Below are 10,202 nucleotides of genomic sequence, written 5' to 3'. Positions count from 1 at the left end.
TTCTAAAGTTCTAAAATCATATTGCACAACTCAGTATGCAACAAAGCAGGACTGTAACTGAAAACGAGTGTGTACGACGAGGTTACAGGTTACAATTCCAAAAATGTTTTTTTAACTTGATGAACCGGTTTAGAGTAATTAGAGTTTAGAGGGCCTCTCTAGTGAGTCGTGGAAAATACTGGCTCAGTAAGCACACACACACATAATGTAGGTATCCATACCAACCCCGGGCCAGACTGTGGAGGAAGGTATTATGTACCTGTGCAGATAAACTGTGTGTCTTCAAACAGCATGATGTGGAGAGAGACAGGTGACCAAAGCATTACCATGCTTTGATTGAACGTCATTTAATGGTCTGTATAAAAAATGAAGGTTACATAGAACGACTTAATTTCCACATGGGGCTGCAAGGCAATTATTATTATTATTCAGGAAGCCCTACGACAAGTACATCAAAGTAAAAATGTGGAATATGGCCAAAATGGCCACTAAATCCAAAATGGCAGCCTTCCGGTTGCTTTTTTCATAATGCTTCTTGAGGCTTTTTTGTATGATTAGTCACAATACACCTTTCCCCCAATTTTGGTGAAGATCGGCCATGTGGAAACCTAGGGGCTGGGTTCCAGGTGGCGCCGTTGAGCCCTTTTGCCACACCCATTTCCAAATACTCCACAATACGTACATTTTCACCACTCTCTAATTTACTGCAAAGTTTAGCAACATTTTGAGCATGGGGAAGCCCTCAAAAAGCCCATAGAGCCTCACGCCGGAGGTGCTCGGGCCCTAATAAGAATAATAAATACAAAGGGCTTCAAAATACATATTGAAGTACATACATAATTCTGGCAATAATAATAATAATGAAAATTCCTGCTCAGTAGGTGGGAGCAAAATACTTTGGAGAGATTGGTCTCTGGCCTAATCCCATTCTACCACCCTCCAAAACAAGAGGTAGGGCCAAGGGGTGAAATTGGATAAGGTCTGTCAATCCACGTATTCTATGAATCTCCATATTTACATTACATTACATGTCATTTAGCTGACGCTTTTGTCCAAAGCAAATCTTAAGGGTCGAGTTTGTAAAATTTAGGTGAAAGGGATCTATTGGTAGAAACTGAATATAAAAAAAATGCTAGTGATGTTTTCACTGGTATGCATTGTACAAATGTCGGTTTTCTTTACCCTAGGATGGGCCTTTTATATCTAAATACTTTATATTCACATCGGGAGTGGGTCTTCTCTACGGAGGCCTCCATGTTTTTCTTATACCCCTCACCTCACTCTCCACTTCCAAACATTAAAGAGAACCTGTGGTGTCATTAGAAACTCAAAAGATGTTTAGTTTGTCCAGTTGGTTGACCTGGATAAATTGCGTCGCTTTTTCTGAAACAATGAAGTTACAACACCCTTGTTGGGTTGTAATCTGCGGGAAGTGGTAATGTTATACACTAAATTCTAAAGTTCTAAAATCATATTGCACAACTCAGTATGCAACAAAGCAGGACTGTAACTGAAAACAAGTGTGTACGACGAGGTTACAGGTTACAATTCCAAAAATGTTTTTTTAACTTGATGAACCGGTTTAGAGTAATTAGAGTTTAGAGGGCCTCTCTAGTGAGTCGTGGAAAATACTGGCTCAGTAAGCACACACACACATAATGTAGGTATCCATACCAACCCCGGGCCAGACTGTGGAGGAAGGTATTATGTACCTGTGCAGATAAACTGTGTGTCTTCAAACAGCATGATGTGGAGAGAGACAGGTGACCAAAGCATTACCATGCTTTGATTGAACGTCATTTAATGGTCTGTATAAAAAATGAAGGTTACATAGAACGACTTAATTTCCACATGGGGCTGCAAGGCAATTATTATTATTATTCAGGAAGCCCTACGACAAGTACATCAAAGTAAAAATGTGGAATATGGCCAAAATGGCCACTAAATCCAAAATGGCAGCCTTCCTGTTGCTTTTTTCATAATGCTTCTTGAGGCTTTTTTGTATGATTAGTCACAATACACCTTTCCCCCAATTTTGGTGAAGATCGGCCATGTGGAAACCTCCTAGGGGCTGGGTTCCAGGTGGCGCCGTTGAGCCCTTTTGCCACACCCATTTCCAAATACTCCACAATACGTACATTTTCACCACTCTCTAATTTACTGCAAAGTTTAGCAACATTTTGAGCATGGGAAAGCCCTCAAAAAGCCCATAGGGCCTCACGCCGGAGGTGCTCGGGCCCTAATAAGAATAATAAATACAAAGGGCTTCAAAATACATATTGAAGTACATACATAATTCTGGCAATAATAATAATAATGAAAATTCCTTCAGAATACGTACATTTTCACCACTTTCTAACTTTCTGCAAATTTTGATAAGAAGTTGAGCATGTTAAAGCCCTAAAAAAGCCAATTCATTTGCCTGAATAATAATAATAATAATAATAAAAAATTCCTCCAGAATACGTAAATTTTCACCACTTTATAACTTTCTGCAAATTTTGATGAGAATTTGAGCATGTTAAAGCCCTGAAAAAGCCAATTCATTTGCCTGAATAATAATAATAATAATTGAAAATTCCTTCAGAATACGTACATTTTCACCACTTTTTAACTTTCTGCAAATTTTGGTAAGAAGTTGAGCATGGTAAAGCCCTCAAAAAGCCAATTTATATGCCTGAATAATAATAATAATAATAAGAAATAAATTTAAATAATTGTGAAGACCGGTCAATGTGAACACGTTCCAGGGGTCTCGGGGGTCTCAGGGGGCACCGTTGAGCCATTTTGCGATGCCCATTGAAAATTCCTTCAGAATACGTAAATTTTCACCACTTTCTAACTTTCTGCAAATTTTGGTAAGAATTTGAGCATGGTAAAGCCCTCAAAAAGCCAATTCATTTGCCTGAATAATAATAATAATAATAATAATAATAATAATAATAATAATAATAATAATAATAATCATTACAATTTCAATAGGGTCTCACCAGACACCTTTGATGTCTGTGCTCGGGCCCTAATAATCCTTACAATAACAATAGGGTCCTCCCTGACCTTTGTTCAGTGCTTGGGCCTAAATATTAATAATATTAATATTAATGAAGAGAAAATAATGATTATAACCTGGTAAACAAGTAAATTCAGGAACATGCTTTACTATTAAATATATTCAAAATATTAAAATACTGAGAAAGTAACATGTAGTAGCATAAGTTGAAGGCACAAAGAATAAAATGAAAATAAATTAAATTTAAGTTTATCGTCCAAAAGACAGTAAAGCGGGTCAAACAGGGATGTGAACTTGTAGGAAGATAACCTGAAGATTCCGTTGTGAGTGGTTACTTATCAGAGATATAAGGTTTTGAGTTAAACTATTTTATCACAATGTTTAAATTGAAGACTGTCGATTAGTCTTTTACTGAGAATTTTGTCAATTTTGATTAGAACTATATTGAGTATTGACAACAGAAACACGTGAGAACATATAACAGCTTCTTGTCCTTTACACAATTCACCTCCACCACAGTGGAAGTGAAGTTCACACAGTATCGATAAAGATGATTTGGTGATTTGGTTTAGTGAAAATAGCAAAATTAGCCATAAACCAGACATTTCTTTTTACAGATAAGATCCTCGTCGAAATTCCTTATTCGCCTTAAACACAAGTAATACATTAACAAAGCAGTTATTTTTATCTCTACAGTTGAGTCAGTATTTGCATTAGTTTACATAATAGCATATGAGGCAAGGTTCCTCCCACTGACACATCAGCCTGGTTAATGTTTTGCAGACACAAGGTGTGACGGTAAATCTGGTGCCAGGTGAACAGATCTCAGCTTCACATGCTTGTGTGACCTTCTGTCTAGCGTACAACAGCATCCCATCATGCATCTCTGCTCATGTGAACCGTGTGCCAGGACAAGTGATGTAACTTTCCAGATTCAAAAGCTTCAAACAAAATACACATGCAGCTTCTAACATACGATCAGTGTTGGTCAAGTTACTTCTAAAAAGTAATTAGTTACAGTTACAAATTACTTCTCCCAAAAAGTAATTGAGTTAGTAACTCAGTTACCACATTGTTAGAGTAATTAGTTACTCAGCAAAGTAACTGTGGCGTTATTTTTCATGTTTTATAACGCTGTTACGTTCTGTAACATCTTTAACGTCAAAGATGTTTATATTAACTGATTGAAGAATAAAAACACTATATACAGTATTTTAGAACATTTGGTATTTATTTGAACTCAATAGATTGCAGCCTGCCATATGATGCATAGAATTAAAACATATAAAAATAAATATTGAAAATAAAATTCAAGTGCAAATGTAAACTTGGGTAAAAAGAAACAAAGGAAAATCTGGCCATTAAGTAGTGTGAGAAGTAGTGCCGGTACTTCCAGTTATTGAACGCTACTTTTGAATTTCCCTGGCTCGTCGCCATTGTCGCTGTCTTGAGCTGTAGTCAGAGCGTGCAGTGAGACAGCTCTCTCCACGCAGCTGGGGTGTAATATTGTAACGGATCGAGAGACCCCCCCCAGAGTGTTGTTTGACAGCCGAAAATGGACAGGAGAAAGCGGAAGTGCGGAGGAAGCCGGCAAAACAGCGTGACCACTATAGCGGAGGAAGTGAAAGAGAGGCAGTGGAAACCCTCGAAACTAAGGAGCGGACCTCTGAGAGAGACTGAGTAAGCCCTGGCCGGTCGGTGACTGCGGAGTCGCTGCCGGTTGAGATCGCCGACTGACCGCTTCATTCAACCAAATTGTAGTAACGCGCCACTTTACATTATCAATAACGATAACGGCGTTGTAACGATGACAAAAGTAATTAATTAGATTACTCCGTTACTGAAAAAGAACTCCGTTAGTAACGCCGTTATACTTAAACGCCGTTACTCCCAACACTGCATACGATGCACTTAATAAGGAGGGTAACAGGTTGATATTAAAATTAATACGAGTGATAATTTAGTATTAGTACAAATGTGTTAAATGGAGCGAGGCCAGCCAGCCAATCCAGGAAGCCAACTCGAGCTGCGCTGCTCCAATTATGTGACAGACCTCACTCTCCACGACCATCTATAATACACACCGAACTTATCAGGTGGTCTCTTTAAGCAGAGAGATATTTCCCATCATCCTTTTTGCTAGCACTGCTGCTGCAGAGTTACCACCAGTTGCTTCAGCCCCTCCACCTCCCCAGCATCCACCTGTAGGCTGTAGGAATGTTTGAAAACGTTGATTCAAGGACTCTGCAAGTATTTTTATATCGGACATTGTCATATTAGCCCTGAGATAAGCTGGCGACCCGCCTCTCACCGGGGGGGACTGCTGCTCTGCCGAGGCCCTCAAAGGATGAGTGGTAGAGATGATGGATGGATATTGTTATATTAGAGATGTAGTGCCATGGATCTCATTACTACGCTGAAGATATTCATAAACTGTGAAGATATGCAATTTGTGCTTTTTCACAACATTTACAGAGACAAATTCACAACCACAAAAAATATATACCCAGACACATCTCTTTTTTCATTAACATTTATTAATGTCGCATAATACAAAACATGACTTTCGTTCCCCCGCTGAGCCGCTAGCGTCCCTTGAATTTGTGGTTTTAACATAAATCTCAAGGCAGACTTCAAGAAGCCAACATCTACACCCGACTGTATGTACAGCAAAAGTAATCATCAAACATTCATCTTCACAACAAAACCTTTTTCACTCTTTTAGGCCTTTTTTTTTGCTTTGCACAAATAAGCAGCCAAGCAGTTCAGTAAGAAAGACTATCAGCATATAACTGGCCCAGATTTGTAATAGGAGAAAACAGCAGAGGCAAAAGGTATACAACATCTGATATGGACCGCATACTTCTTAAGTAAATATATAAAAACACCAATTGTTGGGACATCCAATAAAGAGTATGAAAAATATAAATAGATCTTTGTCCATTCAATCAATTAAAATCTTTACAAAATAATATACCAGCGATACGAAATTCAAATTGTTTCATGACCTACGGAACAACTTTTACACATTTCTTCAAATAAAAAAAAAATACTTTGGAAGAATTAAGATGTCCGAGTTTTGGAGAGGAGGAGGCGTCTCTCCGCCTGTGCCATAGTTCGATGACATTCACATACCAAATTGTACCTTGTCCTCAAAGTTGTAGCTTCACAATAGCCAGGCCAGAAATGCAGTTAATATTGAGGTTACTGACTGAAGTATTTTTTACTGTTGAGCATATATTGTATATATCTGAACAAAGCTGTTTGCAAAGGCATTGTGATGCACAGCGATGTCAACTCAAAACAATTCCTACACGTTCATTTGGGACGTTAAGACCTCGTCAGGAAGACGGTCCCTGGTGCCACCTGCCAGGATGAGATGCTCACGTCTTCAGCTGGATGTGTGGACGAATATTTGACTTTGAGTTGCAGCAGGTGACACCGAACATACACATTTTAAATGGTTGCAGGCAGGGATGTGGGATTTGGAAACAGTAGTTTGTTGTATCGCAGAGCGGGATACAAAACAACAATAGCCTGACATTAACTTCGACATTGAGTTTAAAAGTTCGAACAGAGGCTTTAATCTTTAAAGCTCAATAGAAACTGCCTATTTCTGGCAAGGCTAGTGGAAGTAGGACTGCAGGGTACCACGGCGGCGGACATCGGTTGTCCAGCAGTGGAAGCCACCACCCAGGGAGTTGGCATGGCGAATGCTCACCTTTATGGTCTTGATACCTGCAACAACAACAAAAACATGCATGATTATCACGCAACATGGAGTCGTCATTACCTGAAAACATCCTTTCAAAACACAGAGAATATCTTCATACTGATGAATAAACTTACCAAGATTCTCAAACATTTTCTGAATGGTGGTTTCATGTTCTTCAACCATAACACGCTTCTCGTCCAACATCAGGACATTCATGGACAGCCATTTGGAGGACATCCACAGTGGGTGGTCTGCACAGACGGGGGGGGGGGGGGGGGGGTCTGTGTTAGAAACACTTCTTGATAAAAGAGAGGAGGAGTTTCAGTGTCTTCTACCCACCATCAGGCATCAGAGGCGTTGGAGGTTTCACAACATTCCAGCCGGCCTTCTTGAACATCTCAATCTGAGAATTGAAAGCCATGGTTGAATAGGAGATAAGTTAATGAATCATCCCACTGGAGGGCAGCACATGAGGTGAGAGGTGGGCTTTGTACCTGGTGACACGGGCGATCAGGGTTGGACAGCACCAGTCCAGGCCCGATGATGTTGAAAGTGGCGTCGATGTGCATGGGGTTGGGATCTTTGAATGAGATGATGTGGATCTTGTAGTCTGATCCCAGATGACGACGCATCCATTCGATTCCCATATAATTTGTAACCTAGGAAATAGAAAAATAGAAGAAGTTACACATGCTGCGTGTTCTGATGCAAATACTTCAGGTAGTTAATTTTCATACCTGACTCCTCTGCACAAAAATGTCCGTCCCGGCTCGAATGAAATCAGCGGCGTCGAAACAGGGCTCGTACTCCGTGGTTACAAACTTCCCCTGGGCGGCCAGCTTGTGTCTGTCCTCCACTGTGCGCATGGGGTAGTCCTGAACCACACCAGCAATAAGGATTTACACCATAGCAACAAAGCAGTGATCATGTAAATAAGGTGTTTTGATGCAGTTGACCGAAGCTCCAGTATCCCCGGTTACATTGAGGCCTTACCTGGTCGTACAGCTCGTCAGACATGGTGGGTTTGGGAGCAGTGGTCCATTTTGCACCTTTACTGAAGTATTCCTTCATCAGAGGTCTGTAGGCCCGGTACTCGAAGAAGCGAGATCTCCAGGCCATGGGAGCCTCGATGATCTCATTACCCACAACCAGGAGGATGTCTCTGGGCATGGCAGCGTACATGCCTGCAACAAGGAACACGATTAGTTCACACAGAGTATTTCATAAAACACAATATCGAGGATTAACACCGATAAAAGTGAGACCAGCAGTGGAAGAAATATTCAGATAATTTACATAAATACAAGTATCAGTAGTCAACTAAACTAAACTAAGCTGCTTTTATGGTTTTGTTGCTTGAGCGGAAAATGGAGTAAGTACAATAATGTTTGTAAGATGTAAGATGTGAAGTTGAACTTTTAAATGTAAAGTAAGTAAGTAAAGTACTAAGCACAGAACATTTGACTTCATGGATTACTGGTTTTGAGTTGAGAGATACATTTTGATATTAAAAGTATACTGAAAATAGTCACTGAGTAATAGTTCTGATTTGTGTATAAGTATAAATGTGTTTTTACCGGAGGATGAGAAATCTGGGGTGGTGTAGTTCATGGACCAGTCCATGGGTTCCGGCCTCCTCACAGTGACGCCTTCGTGACGAAGGATATTGCACATTTCTTCAATCTCAGCATGAGCTTTTTTCAAGTGGTCCTCAGGAAAAGGCTGGCCCCCATACTTCTGGAAGAAGGGCCAGTTCTTCTCATATGTGTTAGCCTGTGGAGAAGGTTGCAACACTGCGTTAATCACATTGTGAAGCTAAAAAATATATAAAATAATGTGTATTTTGACACTGGTGCTTACTTTCACTTCCACAGTGAAGGGAGGGACATTGGCATTTTCAGCACGACCCACAATCACCTCCTCCAGAGGGTCCCATTCATTGAAGCAGCTGACGGGACAGTCCTCCGGCACAAGCCCAGTAACATGCTCCTCTTCTGCCGCGTGGGACTGAACAGCTGCTGCACTGGAGGTGCTCTGGAAGGCTCTCTGCACCCATCCAGTCACCGACCGGCCGAGCTGAGCAGGAAGAGTAAACATGGATCAGAACGTTTATTTTCAAAAATATTCTGCAGCAGGAAATATACTCAAAGGAAGAGTAAAACAACACATATCTGGAGCTTTATCTTGAAATATGACAATTATTTAGACTTAAAAAATCCATCTTGTGCATTTTGAACTCCTTTAACACACAGATGTGACAACATGTAATTGCTGTATGTTGCATGCAGTATTTTTTCCACTTTGGCAGAGAGTGAAAATTCAAAGTGAAAATGGACCAAGGCCGTGTGACCTGGCAGGCAGCTCCCACCATAAAAGGCTAATTCAGGTAAAGAAAAGCACAGTGATCTTAGTGTCTAGGCTTGGTGCCAAAGTACACGTGTAATTAAGAAGCAGTGTTATCTGCAGAGATACAGGCGCTGCAGTGCCTGAATATTCTGCTGTGCTCAGGAGCAGCTCCAGTGTCGCTGGGTGTGGGAGAGCATCTGTGCAGAACAGCTGGTCACTGTCACTCAGGGACCACAGCACCAAAAAAAACCTCTCTGCAATTAGAATCCCAGGAAACTTTGCAGCAATTCAACAGAATCCGTGTTTTAAAGTGTCTGTGATTTTCTTTTCTTTCAGCCCAGACAAAGATTTTTCTTGTTTGCATTTTCCTCAGTTTAGAATGTGTAATCAAACAAACAATAAAGAAATAAATTAATTGAATTTATCTAAAGTGGAAGAAGCAGCTTTAGATGTAGATATTTGTCTTTATTCACCTTCTCTGACATGTGCTTTTTTTTAAACCATGAACAAACCAAAAGCCCTAAATGAAATAAAAATAACTAAGTTATTAAATGTTAAACCAACATAATACCAACCATGGCTCCGATCAGATGGGCAGCCTCGGCCCCTCTGCTACCTCCTCTCAGACACCTGACTCGCAGCATTGTCCGATGTAAAGGTGATGATGGCGATGTTCAGTGAAATCAAACGGCGGCGCAGGAGCTTCGTTTTACGCACGAATGGAGCCGCCGGCCGCGCGCACCCCCCTTTATAGCCGCTGCTCTACGTGCCTCTGAGATCATTGGTCAGGTTCGGGTTGTGGGGCAACGTGACTGGAGGAAAAAGCGATTCTGAAACACAATCCCTTACGCCAGCAAATTCTTATCAGCTGGGCTGTAAGGCCTTGAGAGATTTTACTGAGGAGAACTTCTCAAAATGTGTCAGGAGCCGGGAACAGTTATTTTCGACAAAAGACATCAAATACAATGACAGAATATAATATATAGCCTACACTCATACAATAGAAAATATGAAATCATACTTTTTATGTTTCATCTGTTTGTACTGTCGTTAAAACTCACTTTACAGTGACAGTATAAACAGATAAACGGTGACAAAATTTTGGAAATGGATTTTCTTCTGTTCTGTGCA

General features: G+C 40.5%; 1 protein-coding gene across 1 annotated transcript; it reads right to left on the bottom strand.

The window, feature by feature from the left end:
* Positions 1-6,635: 6,635 nt before the first annotated feature.
* Positions 6,636-9,715, bottom strand: gatm (glycine amidinotransferase (L-arginine:glycine amidinotransferase)). The gene is made up of 9 exons (XM_061068734.1): positions 9,647-9,715; positions 8,586-8,801; positions 8,303-8,498; positions 7,719-7,909; positions 7,463-7,600; positions 7,220-7,384; positions 7,065-7,128; positions 6,860-6,976; positions 6,636-6,748 (listed from the first exon to the last, which is right to left on the bottom strand). Exons 1-9 carry the CDS (start codon positions 9,713-9,715, stop codon positions 6,636-6,638), a joined length of 1,269 nt encoding a protein of 422 aa, XP_060924717.1.
* Between the last annotated feature and the right edge of the window lie 487 nt (positions 9,716-10,202).

Source organism: Limanda limanda, chromosome 3 (genome assembly GCF_963576545.1).
Source record: "Limanda limanda chromosome 3, fLimLim1.1, whole genome shotgun sequence".
In the NCBI taxonomy this organism is placed as follows: Eukaryota; Metazoa; Chordata; class Actinopteri; order Pleuronectiformes; family Pleuronectidae; genus Limanda; species Limanda limanda.
Note: the sequence above shows the minus strand (reverse complement) of the source record. Positions and strands in the feature narration are given on the sequence as shown.

Coding starts and splice junctions, on each gene's coding strand:
- gatm (XM_061068734.1), bottom strand. CDS start 9,715: ATGCTGCGAGTCAGGTGTCTGAGAGGAGGTAGCAGAGGGGCCGAGGCT. Junction 8,802..9,646: donor CCCATCTGATCGGAGCCATG/GTTGGTATTATG, acceptor CTTCCTGCTCAG/CTCGGCCGGTCGGTGACTGG. Junction 7,601..7,718: donor CTGACGAGCTGTACGACCAG/GTAAGGCCTCAA, acceptor GGTGTGGTTCAG/GACTACCCCATGCGCACAGT.